This window comes from Danio rerio, chromosome 5 (assembly GCF_052040795.2).
Source record: "Danio rerio strain M-AB ecotype USA chromosome 5, GRCz13ab, whole genome shotgun sequence".
NCBI classification, from domain to species: Eukaryota; Metazoa; Chordata; class Actinopteri; order Cypriniformes; family Danionidae; genus Danio; species Danio rerio.
Window position 1 is genome coordinate 23,821,994 of NC_141025.1, and position 16,036 is coordinate 23,838,029.

Consider the following 16,036-nt stretch of genomic DNA (forward strand, 5'->3'; position numbering starts at 1 on the left):
GTGTATGATCTGAGGCCATGATGTAGGTTGTTGTTAAACACGTGTAAGCTTCCTATTGTCAGGTGTGGCCATACAAGAATGGATACACATGTATTTGGATAAGAAAAAATAGCCCGTTAACAATCATTTTGTGTGTGTGTGTGTGTGTGTGTGTGTGTGTCTTTTATTTGTGTTTCTAGTTTTTGTACATGGTTGAAAGGTTTTCTCTTTTTCTCTCAGTGGCTTTTTTCATGTGGTTGAGCCCTTCTCTTCTGTCCTCTTTTGTGTCTATAAACTTTTCATAAACAATTTATTCGTGTTTTACAGTGCTGCAGGCTGTGTGGATAAGAAAGTAGCACATTCACATTGAGAAGAGCCATGTGTCAGAGAGTGAGATTCAGCAACTCAAACTGAAGAGTTTAATTTTCCTTATTTGGAATGCAAGGTTTTTTTATTATTTGGTCTGAAACTTATATTTTAAAGCAATTGATATAATGGAATTAACATCAAGCAAGCTTGTAAAACCTGTTAACAGCATGCGGTTAGTTAGATTGTTGCTGAATGTGATATACAATAGTGTTCGTAATGAGCATTTCATCATGCAATTTTCAGTTTCACTTTTAAACTGATCTGTTTGGGTTTGACATTTATGACAAATCCTACAATAATGTTATATTCATGCTTATTTATTGATACATTTTCTGTTCTGAATAGATATAAGTAGGCATGTCACAGCAATCAATGTATCGACTTGTCGCACAACACAGACATGACCTCAATCATTTTTGGTGATGCAATATATATATCGCCTATACACAAAAAACAATTCTAGCATCGTATTAGCTTATTGTTCAACATCTCTATCTCTTTTAAAGAAGTCAGTATGGTTAAAACACTATAGTAGTTACTATAATTTACTATGATATATTTTTTATGTGGGTGCCTGACAGCTAAAAATAGAGCTGGTAGCAGATATCGCAGCCTCTGTTACTTTTTGCCTTTCCCTTTTTTTTGCCTTTCACATTTACTTTTATTTATTTAGGATGTGCGTTTTCACCTTCTGATTCCAAGGTTTAATTATTACATTGGTTAAATGGCTATAATTAAATTCAATAATCTTAAGAATAAAATAGTATGTGTTCTTTGTAAGAGTGTACTTGCATTGTGATTATATTATATTGTCATTCTGGCATTATATGAGTTGCATAAAATGGTCTTAAAGTGACAATAATATTGTTTATTACAATATATTTTAGTGCAATATATGTATGGTACAACCATACCTTATGAATCCAACGCGAAGGCAGGGAGAACATGCAAACTCCACACATAAATTTTGCAAACCAAATTTGTTGAATTCTGTATTATCATGGATTTTGTTGTGTTTATTGTTAGCAGAGGGTTTAGTCAGCAATTTTAAGCTGACCAATCAAAGGACAACTGTCAAATATCTCTGAATGAATATTATTAGCAAAGTTTACGGTATGTGTTATTTTCAGCCTGATCATGAGGAAACGTAACAATTTTTTTTTTTTTTGAGTTACAGTAAGTGCATAATTCATACAAATTTGTATGAATTCAGTTGTACGAAAATTTACGATTTTAAAAAGGAAGTGTGGCACCCAACCCTGCTCCTAAACCCAATTCGTAAACCGTAAACTGTACGAATTAGATCATATGAGATTGTAAGAATTAATTAGCCACTAAAATAAAAAGTTATGAATGGTCGTAAGATTGTGTTGTTATTTATGGAGTTTGTTCTGTTTGCAATAACAGAGTTTTAAGAGGCTATTAGCAAAGTTTTGGCAACAACAAATAATAACTTGACTTCTAGTTGATCATTTAACATCAGAAGTGGCTTATATGAAATATGACTTTGCCTAGACAAAACTATTGTCACTTAACAGAAATCTTGTACAGTATAGAATATAAAGTCATGGTGCAGTGGGAAAAGAATTAATATTGTGTATGACTCCCATGAGCTTGGAGGACTGCATCCATACATCTCTGCAATTACTTAAAGTCATCTGGAATTGAGTTCATCAGAATTCTTTGGATTCATCCTAAATGTCTCCTCCTTCATCTTACCCTTGTCAGGCTCAATAATGTCCATGCCTGGTGATTGGGCTGGCCAATCCAGGAGCACTTTGACCTCCTTTGCTTTAAGGAACTTTGATGTGGATGCTGAAGTATGAGAAAGAGCGCTATCCTGCTGTAGAATTTGCCCTCGCCTGTGGTTTTTAATGTTATGGGCTGCACAAATGCCTTAACACCACAGGTTGTTGATCTCTCGCGTGCCCCCATACTGAATGTAACCCCAAATCATGATTTTTTCCAAATGATCAACTAGAAGTCAAGTTATTATTTGTTGCTCTTAGAACAGGAATCGACGATAAGACTTGTCAGGTAGTGAATGTTCCCCATACTTAAATGTTATCGTGTTACTGAGAATGATTCTGAAATTTCTTTTAAGGCTCCGAATAAGCTGTTTATTATTAGCAGAAAGTCTACTGTGTTCATCATTAGCCTAGAGTTTGCTGCATCTCGCTCCGTCTTTAAAAAAATATGATGAAAGAGAAGGGACACAATTAAATTTTTAATGTGAATTAAATAGGAAAGCGTAGTTCAAAGGCTTGAACTTTTTGTCAGACTCACTTACTGTGGATCAGTCTTACTATGTGGTGTGCATTGATGTCATTTCTTAAGGTGCTGCATTCTAATTCCATCCAGCTGTACGAAATCATACGGTTTCTCATTTGTGCTTGTCTGGTCATCATCACAGTTTTCCTTAAACTATTCTTAACCAACCTATGCATGATACAAATTGTAATGAATCACTCTGAGACCGCCTGATGGTATGAAAGTGTTGTAAAGTAGATTGTAAACATTTAGATTTGTCTAAAGTTTGATGTACAGCATTTTTCTTTGACTAAAATAATCAGCTGTGCTTTTTGTTTCATTTAGATTCATTACAGAAACCTATCAGTTTTCCAAAGTTGCTGAGCAGTTTGTCTTTTTTTATTTGGCTCTGGAATAAAACATTTTGGCATCACCTTGTTTGTCAAGAGGGGGTGTGCCATTTAGTAGATTGAAATATGTTTTTAAATGGGGCATAAATGTGTGTGTGAATATAGGTCAGTCATTGTTTCACCGACACACAGCTCTTCTCCGCTAATAAGCAAAATCTGTCGGAATTATATCCACAATTCTATGTCGTTCTGTTGTTTTATTTGCTGATGGTTTAGCTATGCTGACTGTGTAATAAAAAATAATTCTCCATTATGTTGTCAAACATTTCTTTTTTTTATCAGAGTGTCCATGAGATTTTAAAATGTCTTAAATCTCAAAATCTAAATTTTAGGCCTTAAAAAGTCTTACATTTCTTGAAATATTGTGTTGTAGGTCTAAAATCTTTTTTTAAACAGGTCTTAATTTTCCTTTGTTCATGTATTGCTGCTACCCAATCTGGCCATTAACACTCATACAATCACTAACAATACATCTGAGTAAAACTTTTTATTTAAATTATATTTTTATTTATGTCATTTTTAACTCTATTTACCACAATGGTTTAATTATTTTTCTTACAATAATAATTGTTTGAAAGTGCTTAATGTAATTACTTCTGAGGATACCGACCTGGACAGATTGTTGTGCATAAATTTAATTTATTATAGTTGTTAAAACTTTTAAAACATTTCTTAATTTTTAACACTTATAATAAAGAAAGTTTATGTTTCGAAAAAAAAAAGTGTTTGGAAATAGAGCTTACATGTTTTTACACAATATTTAAAATATTTTGCTAAGAAAATATAAAATATTTCAATTTTATATCATTAAATTATTATTGTGTTATTAAATATATTAAATTATAATAATGATAAGATTAATAAAAATCTTTCCCATCTGAGCCATTTGAAAATTTTCTGTAGCGTTTAGCCCTTTATGAGTCTAAAATGTATTTCATAATGGTCTTAAGTCTTAAATTGAACTTGGGCAAACCTGCAGAAACCCTGTTTTAGTAGTTGATTTTAATTGTCATGTTATGTCTTCGTTAAAGTAGTTTTCAAGGAGAATTTTGATAAGGTTTTTTGATCTCTTGCCTCTCAATGAAGGCCTCTCAGCATTGCACCGGGCTTCCTCTGCCAACTAGTTGCTCAGGTGACTCATTTTGAAAACACGGTTTTAAAAATCTTGAGTTCATCGAATTGCCATTAATATTCATTCTTTCAAATTTGACTTGATTGCTGTCAAATGCTCAAAAACAAGCCACAAAAATGCTCGCTAAGCTATGCCTTTAATTTTAAAATTCATACCTAAAATCAATCAGATCATAATCAGCAAAAACTGTAATCCTCCAAATGACGGATGCACTTGTGGGTCCTTCTTCTGCTGCTGTAGCTCATCTGCTTCAATGTTTTATGTGTATTCAGTGTTGCCAATTTGGCACCAACAACCAGCAAAGTACTTTTAATTTTGGAAAATTTTGACCTCACTACATTTTAAAAGAATATTACTGCACTGTGAAACCCAAAAAGTTAAGGCAACTCCAACCGTTTGAGGAAACCGATTGCTACAAACCATTTGAGTTAAAAAACTAATCTATTTGAGTAATGTGAACTTACTCCATTTAAGCTGAAGTGATGAGATATTAAATGAACACATTACCTTCAACACTGAGTTCAAAACTCTTCTCAAATGAGTAGAATTAACTTTCAGTAATTGAGTTACACACACTCATTTCATTTGATAAAGTTGACTGTAGGCTTTACTGTGTGTATATTTTTTCTCTGCTATATTTATTAAAACATTTCTAACTAAAGAAATCACGCACTAAAGTGTGACAAGTCCAATACATGGAAAATTTGATTCTTTAACCTGCTTAATTAGGGGTGTAACAATGCACTCGAGTCACAATTATGTTGTTTACATGCACATCGTCAGACTTTTATATCATGATGTCTCAATATCACAATGTATATCATTACAGGCCTACAGTTGTGTAATGAATTGGACTGATTGCATCTGTTTTTGAGTTTGAATTTTACCTTCTGTAATATGGTGAGCTGCAAATTCACTGTATGAAATACTTGGTAATGTCCACATTTGTGTTTTACTACATAAACACAGTAGGTTTTATTGAAACAAGCTGTAATATAATGCAAAATCAATGTCATATACATTTCCCCGCTGCCGTAGTATGTGCTCTATATGAAACTAATGTTAATAAATAACATTTAGCCCTATTTGACAATTGTTTATTGTCGACACTCAAATTATACACTTTATGTCTTTACCTATTTTTATTACCATATGATCTGGTAAATTTTGTACTTTTCTGCACATCTAAATTGTCATTAATTATCGTTAGTAGTTAACCAGCATTCAGAGTCACCTACTGTAAATTCCCCGTTCTAACTGAACTATAGCAGGTCACCTTATCCACGTCTAAATGCCTAAATGCACAGACTTACTTCCATGTGATTAACTGATTAGATATTTGATCAGTGTAACACAAAAGTTGATTTACAGGTATACAGTAAATATGCCTTGTTAGACGATTTCTATGTAGACTCCCGCACACAGAGTACACACACTTTCTGTTCACTCTCTAATATACTTTTTAAATCTGTCTCCCACGTTCTTTCTTTCTCCTTGTCTGTTGTGTCGAATCATAAAAGAACTTGTTGTAAAAGATGTCCTACTTTCTAGGTCATGGCACTCCTTGCCGATGCACGGTTTCCTGTGGGTTGTGCCAGCGCTGAATTAACATTTAAGCCTAGGTGTCAACACAATACTTCACGGTCATTTGTCATCGGTCATTGCATTCAACATGTTTAATGAATTAATTGATAAAAGTGAGTAAGAAGCACTTGGGTTTGATTCTTGCCGTCATTATTGATTGGATTAAGGTGGGGATTTACAGCTGATTTGTCTATAATTAGACTTGAGCTAAAACCACTCAGGTACACCCAAATCTTCATCATTGTTAAAGCTGGCGTGAGAAACAAGTGCAGGCAGATATTGAATGAGACATGAGTGTGTAGGTTTACATGATAAACTGGCTCTTGTACGTTTGTAGATATCTGCGAGTGATGTTTAGAAGCAAGTAGGATGAGGAAATGATGAAAATGTATCAGATTTTTACGTATTTGTTAACATTTTCTGATTTTACTTTTCGCTGTGATTTTTTTATCAATTTCACTTGCTGTCTTCTGTACAGAACGCGTTGCTTTGAATACTTTGGATTAGTACAAGGTTGGACCACTTTCGCCTTGTTTCTTCATGGCATTGATTCAACAAGGGACTAGAAACATTTCTTAGATATTTTGATTCATTCTGACATGACAGCATCAGTTTTTGATATTTGTCGGCTGCACATTCATGAATTTCCTGTTCCAGCACATCTCGCAGGTTTTTTATAGACTATTTTGAGGGATGTAAACAAAAACAATAATCCCAACGTATTTGCTGTTTTACATTTTTAATTTCTGTAGCTTCCGACAATACAAAAAGGTGCACATATTGATAAATAATGTTATGTCAGCTGTTTTAACATCAAGTTCTGATTGAATTGTCTCTTGTTACAGTTAGGAAATAGTTTGATAACATGACCACACTGAAATGGTCTATGTGGACTATGTGGTGATTGTATAATGGACATTTAAGTATAGTGAATTCTCTGTCCTGTCAAGAAGCCAGTTTGAGATTTGAACTTGGCACCTTAAGTTGGTAATAAGGCATCCAATGTGTGCCAAGAAAATATCCACTGCCTACAGGATTATACAACCACTTTGTGATTGAACGGTGGATACAAGACCGTATGGATCAATGCTTTCATGATGTTTAACACAAATTGTGTCCTCGAAGCCAAATGTTGCAGTGGAAATGCTGGCTCATCAGACCAGGAATTTTATTTATTTATTTTTAATCATCCAGTTTTGGTGAGCCTTTGCTAATAATGCTTTAATGTTAGTTTGCTTGCTGTTTTTAGATTTTGAACCATTATCTGGTTATGTGTGAAAATACCAATTGATCAAAGACACAGAAGCCGTGGTCACACTGGACTTATCGCCCCTTAGACTTTTATTATGTATTTTTATTTATGTATTTTTGACAGACATTGCGGTTTTGATTTGCGATTTAATTTTGTGCTCAAGCTTCAGCTCAATAATCTGTATCGTAGCTTCTTACGCCTAAAATGCAGCGTTATGCTAAAATGCATGTTAGTTAACTGCTGAAAAGATATGAACATGCCTAAGTTAAACATTTATTCAAATTTGTTTTTAAATATTCAGAAATAAAACACTCATTGTTTATTGAGCAAACAGTAAACACAAAAAAACTTTCTGTAAACATGTTAAACTCAAATTAAGGAGATTGTACTTTGCTGTTGTACTTTGCTTGTTACTAGATTGAGTTTCACTGGCAATACTTTTTCAATAGTTTTTTTTTTAGCAAGACACTCCTCATATAGCTGCCTGTGGTGCTTTTTTAGGTGCTGGTGGTTGTTGTATTTCCTCGTGCCGTGGCAACAATTCTTACAAATTATCTGTTTTTGTTTGTCTTTGACTTTGAAACAAAAATATTCCCATATTACAGACATGCTGTTATTCTTTGATATTATTAGTCTGTTAATGCTTTTGAAGCTATAAATGCCATCATCTCAATTGTTAGCGCTTTCCTATTTATTTATTTATTTTTTTAATTAGTTTTTTTTTATTGTGGGTGTTCTGTTTGATTGCACAATTCTGATTGGGTAGAACGAAAATGCGCTCACTAAATTGACTTTCACACACAGACAGCAGTCACGCATTTGTTCTGGGCAGGGGAAATTAAATATTACATATATATTTCATATCGCAGCCTCTTGCAATTAGCTAATCAAAACATTTCAAATTGCGATTCGATTTTGATTAATCGCACAGCCCCAGTTCGCTGCATTGCAAAGTTCAAGCTTGGTGAACTCTGACCTGAGAATCACATCATGTGACTGCGTGAGACCAATCGAAGATCAAAACGTGACCTCTCTGGACCGAAATTTTAAATATGGAAAAATTACATGTTTTTTAAATGTTTAATCCTGCCCCTTTTCGCAGCGCTATACAACAGAATTTCACATGCTCAAACTAGTGTGACTGGCAAATGTCACTTAAATCACCTTTCCTCTACAATCTGATGAAGCTCAGCAGATCTTCCTGACTATACTTGCATTCCTCAATATGTTGAGTTGCTGCAATGTTATTGGCTGATTAGATATTTGAATTAAATGGTGCTTGAGCAGATTGTGACTATAAATGATCTGCTGAGTGTGTTTGTGACAAGTTACTATAAATTAAATTTAATAGAGAGTGTTACAGTTTGCATACTAATGGATAGGCATGAAACGATAATCGGTTTCAAGGTTCACCGCGGTTTGTAATTTTCAAGGTTTTAAAAGTGCTAAAAATGTTTGTTATACCATTAGTATATGTAATAATTTTGTATGTGTTTTTTAATGTGTTATACAGAAATCAGTGTTTTTGAAATGAATGAAATAGCAGGAGTCAATGATGTATTTTAATAATTTTGCCTGACATGTTTACCGTTACCAAATAAATAAATTGTTTCCTTAAATAAAATATATATTGTTCAAAGGAGGAAAAAATGTCATGTTTTTTACCCAGACATTTAAAAGGATTATATTTTAGAGCAGTAATCACAATAGCGTGAAACTTACATGCCTTATACTGGCCCATGCCTATTAGTGGCTGAGTGCTACATGTATCACCTGAAAAATAAATGAACTGTCTTAGATAAATGTATTAATATTATCGAATGGTTTGCAGATCTATAACATTTATTTTAACTGTCATGGATGTTTTTTTAACTGATGGTCTGGTGGGGGTTCTTAGTTTAAATTGTATGAAAAGTATTTTTAGAATGAATATACTAATTTTAATGAATCATCTGGTGGGTTTGCTGTTATGTGCATTGATTTTTGAACACTGGGCACACAGCCCGCTGTCTTTAGTGAAATGTAGTGTATCTGGAGAGGTGCCAGTGTTTTCTTTATTTGACAAAGAGGGAGACAGAACGAGAGAGAATATGCGACCTATGGTCTTTTTTATTGAGGCATTTAATCAGCAGAGTTTGTAAATACAGTTTAATTAAAAATCACTCCTTGAACCTAGTTGTTATGTACATAACAGATTATTAATTTGCGCCCGACATTTAAAGGTGCACAAAAGGAAAGGTTAACCAATTATTACAGTCGTTACATTGTCAGCAGTACTGTACAGTATACTGAACTTGTCATTTATTTGTCATATAAAGTGCACTGGATGATGGAAAACCTATATTTTTTCCTTTACTTGGCATGTTGCCAATTTGCTACTACTTTTTACAAGACGTTTCAAGTTGCAGAATTAATTGATTTATGTTTAAAAACTTCTAAGAAAATGACTAAAACTAGTCCAAACTAAAACCCTCTTTTTGTTTTCTTCCACAGATTCTCCTGTTTCCATCACTGTCTACAGGAAGAAAGAAAGTTCAATGCCAATGTACTTTAGCACTTTTGGCTGCAACTCAGGAGTCACGATATCTTGATGATATATGCTCGTTTTTGGTATTTAAACGCTGGCCAGCCATCCGGACATAACCTCAGCATCTTATCGGCTGCCAATCATCAGTAGGCCAGCACCGGCGGCCAGCCATCAGAGATTTGTGAGTAGTGGCTAACCACTAGCATTAGGTGGTTAGCGTGCGGCGTCTATTAGCATTTCTGTGGGTGTTTAGAGTGGAGAAGACGCGAATGGGACACGCCAGCCTTCGCAGACAGCCTGAATGGGAGAAGGAGTGAGCATGGACAACCTTTCGGAGTTTGGAGGCCTTTGTCCGTCCAGCCGGAGGGAATGGGAGTGAGTCTGCATTCATGTGTTGAAACGCTTGTCCTGTTTGTCCATTTATAATTCATTTGCTGTGTTGTTCTGTGAGATGATAAAGTTTTTTTTCTGTATTTGCAGCACAAGCAGTTGTGTGGATGATTTAATGGACGAAGATGAGAAGGACAGAGCAAAAAGGTCTGTGTGTGTTTTTTGACTCTTAATGCTAACAGTGCAAGTTATTCAGCGACACGTCGAAAAATAAAAGTCTCACATTAGACTGTAAACCTGTGAACTTTAATTGTGTCCGGAGATTTTAAAGAAATCACACCTCTAAAAGCTCTTCACACTTTCACTCGATATAATAGATTTTCTTTATGAAAGAGTGTCTAGAAAGAAAGCAGCAGAAAGAAAATGGTATGGGTTGATAGGATGTTTTTTTTTTTTTGTAATGGGAGAAATGTATTTTTTTAATATGTTTTGCACTGAAAAAAATACTGTGAAAATGAACAATATTAATATTAATTATAACTTTAATAACAATTTTATTATTTAAAAAAGGAAAAGCTGTTCTTTTATATTAATAGTGATTCCCTTCAATCAAAAAAAAAAAAAAAAAACAGTAGTTTGTCAGCTTGTATAACAATTGTCCGCCACAGAAAGATGGCTACCAGCACAGTGGTTTTAGATCAAAGGGCCTTAAAGGGCACCTATGATAAAAATCACCTTTTGTAAGCTGTTGGAACAGAAATGTGTGTGGGTATAGTGTGTTCACAGTCATATTGGCATGACATAAAGACAATAAGTCTATTTTTTTACATTTCCTGATGTTAAAATAGGATCTATATCCCTCCCATTTTAAGGCCCACCACAACATAACGTAGGGGTTTCCCCGCCCACTGAATCGATTGACAGTCGCACATTAACATGTCTTGTCTGCGTATAATCATCATGTGTTGAGCTCTCTGTGATTATCAATCATAATCAAATGTGCTCAAGAATGAGTTTTACAAGTTTAACACATTATTAAGCCAGTGCATGTCTGTAATAAAGTACAGACAGTAAAATCGATATGTCATTCATCACCACAGCAGCATGTCAATACAATTATAACAGAAGATGCTTTAATCCCGGTTTGTGGAAAATCTGGTTTATTTTGTACATTTAAATAACGGATATCCATACAGCAGTGGATATTAATGTGTATCCTGTCCCATTTGCAGTGCAAAAACAGTGGAAAGTTAAAAACGCATGCTGTGTATATGTGTGTGTGAACATTGTAACGACAGTGAATACGTTTACATGGACACCTATAATCCAATTTTAATACGATTAAGACAATACTCTGATTAAGAGTGTACCATGTAAACATCAATTTTTTATTAATTTAATCTGATTAAGGTCATAATCAAACTAAATTGAAATAGAATTAGACATTTGGAGTATGCCGATATTAGTCGCATTATTGAAGTGCAGTACAGACATGTAAACACCGCAATCAAACTATTACCGTCATGTAGGACGTTTCACTGCGTTTTGCGACAGGATAATCCATAGACGCACGGCTGTTTGACACTATTCTCTGCACTTATTGAGTCAGAGAAGGACCACAGACACTCGCAAAATGCGAAGGTTTTTTTTTTAATCAAATTCTATTAAAACAACACTCTTTCAGCAGTTCCTTGCATCCAATATCTCGTTTCTCTTGGTAGGCATTCATGAAATGTACCTCAATGAAAGTGAAAGTGCCAAACTGGAATTAAAGTCGAGGAAGTAAAAATGAAACACCTGAAATTACATGAAACTCTGGAGGTAATCAGGTAATGACACAATGACGTCAATCGAATTATGTGCTATAACATGTAAAACAGAATCATGAATGTAACATTTAAAAAGCAACTCGTGTAAACACCTTAATCATTTTATTGTCTTATTCAGATTAAAGCAAATACCTTGAATAATGTAAATGTAATCACTGTGTGTGACTCGTCGTTGCAGAAAGGCTTGAATTAACTCCACAATAAATACATCAAATAATCATTGGGAAAGTTCTTTTTGTAGTATTTCCTCACAAATGTTATGTTAGAGCTGGTTCCTTCATGTCTGTCACTGTGCTGTTTATCTGACGCAGCAGGAGATGGAGACACACATCAGAGCCATAGGAAGCGATCTCTGTGGCTCTGACAGGCACGTGGGAATGGTGGGCAGGGAGAACTAGCTCATTTGCATTAAAGGCACAGGCAACAAAAAAACAGCTACATTGTGTGCAGAGCTGAAAATTCCAATATTCCGAAAGGTATAATAAATAATCTGAAAAGTGTTTTGGGCTGAAACTTTAGTTGAAACACATTCTGGAGACAAAAAAGTCTTTTTTTAAATCTTGATAAAGGACTAAAACAGGTGCCCTTTAAATTATGAATAAATTGTTACTTTTGTTCCATTTACATTGAGCATTTTTGTGTAGTTGTAATTTTTAAATAGTAGTTTTCAAATGAAAACCAGTTCCTACAGGCATACACAATTTCAATATCTAATAAATTCATCAAGGTAATCATTTATTTCTGTCCATCCCTCTTTTTTATGCAGGGCGTCCCGGAACAAATCGGAGAAGAAGAGGCGAGACCAGTTCAATGTTCTCATTAAGGAGCTGTGTACAATGCTGCAGGGTCAAGGTCACCCCCGCAAGATGGACAAATCCACCATCCTGCAGAGGACCATCGACTTCCTGCAAAAACAGAAAGGTCAGGGAGGAAATCATATCATTTCAAATCATTCAGTTTTCTTGTATCTAAATATTCTTTGTTGATGACAATTATAGAATCTATATTGGTGTCTATTTATAATAGAGCTGAACAATGTTTTAAAAAATGTCGGTATCGCAATAATAGTATATGCAATCACAGAGAAGAATTTGTGTCAAGCATTAGTGTGTAGCAAACATAGGTTGTTTTTCAAAATTTTAAACATCAAAGTTCCTGGATTATTATGTGGATGCTAATGGTCTAATCCAATTCAATGATGTATGCTAAGCTAAGCTAAAAGTGCTCCTATCAAACCCGGCTGAATGGATTAAATATGGTACAACTCTACTGTTTAACCCTTTCACATGTGAGTTGTACAGTAAATACTCCAGGTGATCCTCCTGCGTGAGTTTTTTTATGACCATTACTTAGAATGCATTGCATTCTAAATTTCCCATGGCTAAGTTTATCACGTGACCCACCAGCCCCAATGATCTATGTATATATAGTATTTTGTTTCTTTTTGTCCTTTTCTGTAAATTTTTCTACAAATGTTATTATATTGTGAAATTTCTAATACTCTGATTCTAAAATATGTGAGAGAACATATATTTTGTCTTTTAAACAGCTTAATAAATTGCATTATTTGTTATATGATGGGTAATGGGTGATGCCGTTGTTGCTAGAAGAAATACAGCTGTCATCGGAACTTAAAGGGAAGTATTTATGTTATTTATTAAATTATGCATCAGTTTATTAATCTTTCACTACCTCAACATTCATGGTAATGTAAAAACATTAATTGTTGTACAGCGTCACAAAATTTATGCTATATTAACGTGAGTATCCTCAGCTGTATATCATCTAGGCTTCACTACTCTGCAGGAGAGGGTAAAGTCTAGATGGGATACAGCTGAAGATACTCACGTCAGTATAACACAATTTTGCTTAATTTAATAAATAATATAAATACTTCTCGTTAACTTCCGATCACAAGATTTGTGAGATTTGAATTTTAGCAGTTGATGACGTGTGCTCTGGACGTTGTAATCACACCAGTGTGATTGTACACTTCAGAGACCAGCCAAGGCTGATCACACCGGTGTGATCGTACGCATGAAAGATTTAACTCTAGGAGGAGTTTAAAAATTAAACAAATAATGAAACAAATGAAATAAAAATTGGAGTGCCCCTTTTAAAGTCTTATGTTTACACCAGTTTTTTTGTCTTAATTAGATTAATTTAAAATCAGGATGATCATTAAATTTCTAAATAAACATTGCATTTCTCTAGGGAAATGTTATAGCACAAGAAATATAATTATTGCAATATTAAACATCCCAAACTTTCCCAGTATCACACATGCTTATCGTTTAACTTGCCAATTTGAATGAATTTTCAGGTTGATGTGTTTTCGATGTATTATATGATAGCTTCATTCCATACATACTTGCTAATAAAATTGAAAAAGTAACCAACAAACCCAAGTCTATATGTCACTCATAACGTCTAACACAAGAAGAGTTGGTTTTCATTTCTCACTGGCACAAAAAACACGAAGACGGGAATCATGATTCTGTTCCTCATGTTTGTGCATGCAAGGAATATTCTGCATATGTGTGGTCTCTTGGAATTCTGGAGTAGAAACACCTTTCGGCATTCAGATTAACTTGTTTTTCCAGAGAAGTAGAGAAGTAAACCTCATTAGAAGACAGGCAAGTCACAGACGTTTTGTTTAGACAGTTGGAGTTGATTTGATTGGGCCGTCTCACATCAGCGACGTCATGCTATTACTGCCAAAAAATGGATTTAGATTTTATTTACCCTCTTATTAATTTTAGAACCGAATAATATTTTGCATTCGGTGGGAGGAGCCAACTCCTGCGATTTCTCCAGGGAGTGTCACTACCAACACCTCTGTGTGCCAGGAGCCGCTCTCCGATGGGCCCGCTTCCATTTCCTGTCTGAATCCAGGGCACAGCTGTCAGGCCGTCGGCAGAACGTTTGCTGGCAGCACATTTCACAGCTCCTACAAACAGTGCCATTTTCAACTTCCACCAGTCTCACACTTCCACAGTGCTTGATTTCCATTTCTGTCCATTTTCAGCCATGCAATGCCTTTCTCCGAATTCCACAATCAGGTTCTCACAGCATTCCGAAATGTTTTCCTGCTGTTTGATGTTTTCCAGAGATCACGGCACAAACAGAGTCTTGTGAGGTCCGGCAGGACTGGAAGCCTTCTTTCCTCAGCAACGAGGAGTTCACCCAGTTAATGCTGGAGGTAAAGCAATCTTCTATGCCTTATATCTGCCTCATAAAGCCTCAGTTTTTTTGTAGCCTTGTGAGAAAACGGTAAGATACACTTAATGTCAACACATGTATTTGCGAGGCTATGAGATGTCCTATAGCACAGCTTCAGGCTCATCTGTGTAGCATGCTTGAAAGAAAAGCACATTACAAAAAAATAGAGTCATACACATTTAACTTTAACCAAGAAGCAGAAATACAAGATGCGAATATACTTAAAATTATGTAGAAAAAGAACAATAGAGGATATGAATATGCTTTATGATGCAGAAATACAGGATATTAATATATAGTCAGTCTGTGAACTGCATTCCTGTAGCCTGAAACCCGGAAGTTGAGCTTTTTATGGGGCATTTTTCTGAATTGTCCTGTGAGTTTCCAGTATTAAGGAAACATTCACACATGAACACTTCCTTTCAAAAACAACCTCTGGCTCTTCTCAGTTCCCAGTCTCAGACTGTCAAAGGTGCAACTCTGATGATTCAGCCTTTTAGCAGCAGTGATGTGGGAAGATGTTATGGCTTGGGGAATCCTTCAGTTACTTCTTGTTACATAAAAACAACAGTGGAGAAAAAACAACAACAACTGTGTAACCTCAAGAGCCTGATAGACAACATTCTGCAGCTGCCTGGGTTTTCCATGACCGGTATGCTGAACTTCAATATGAATGAGTTATCTTGCAAATTGATTTAAATGAATGTTTCTATGTGTGGGGTAACACAAACATGATATAAAGTTTAGCTCAGTGACTCACTGAGTAATGACAGAGTTTTTGTGTGAGCTATTTTTTAAAGAGATTCTAAATGCTGTTAATTTACTTGCCCTCAAGCCATCCAAGATGTAGGTAACATTTATAATTCAGTAGTGTATTTAAGAAAATGTGCTTAACAGCTGAAAATATGGTGCAAATCAATGACTACTGGGATTCTGAGAGTTAAATAAAATATATAGAAAGAAAAACTAAAGTAGTACTCGGGTATTGTCATGTGGATAAACTGACCCTTTTAATAACGGCAAAGACTGTTGAATACACAAGACATGTCATTTGTAGAGTTTTGAATAGGGTAAAGTGTAACGGTTAATATGGCAAATGAAGCTCTGCATATACTAGTACAGAAGCCAATCATCGTTTCTCTGAGGGAGAAG

General features: G+C 34.9%; 1 protein-coding gene across 3 annotated transcripts in view; it reads left to right on the forward strand.

Moving 5' to 3' along the window:
* npas2 (neuronal PAS domain protein 2) overlaps positions 1–16,036 on the forward strand; it is a 127,280-nt gene that overhangs the window by 74,142 nt on the left and 37,102 nt on the right. For 2 of the 3 annotated variants that reach the window (XM_087251380.1, XM_087251381.1), the window contains exons 2-6: positions 9,470–9,684; positions 9,757–9,878; positions 9,984–10,040; positions 12,429–12,583; positions 14,773–14,864. In XM_087251380.1, the coding sequence (XP_087107506.1) occupies positions 9,805–9,878; positions 9,984–10,040; positions 12,429–12,583; positions 14,773–14,864 (378 nt within the window). In that variant the 5' untranslated portion in view covers positions 9,470–9,684; positions 9,757–9,804. 3 annotated transcript variants of the gene reach the window in all.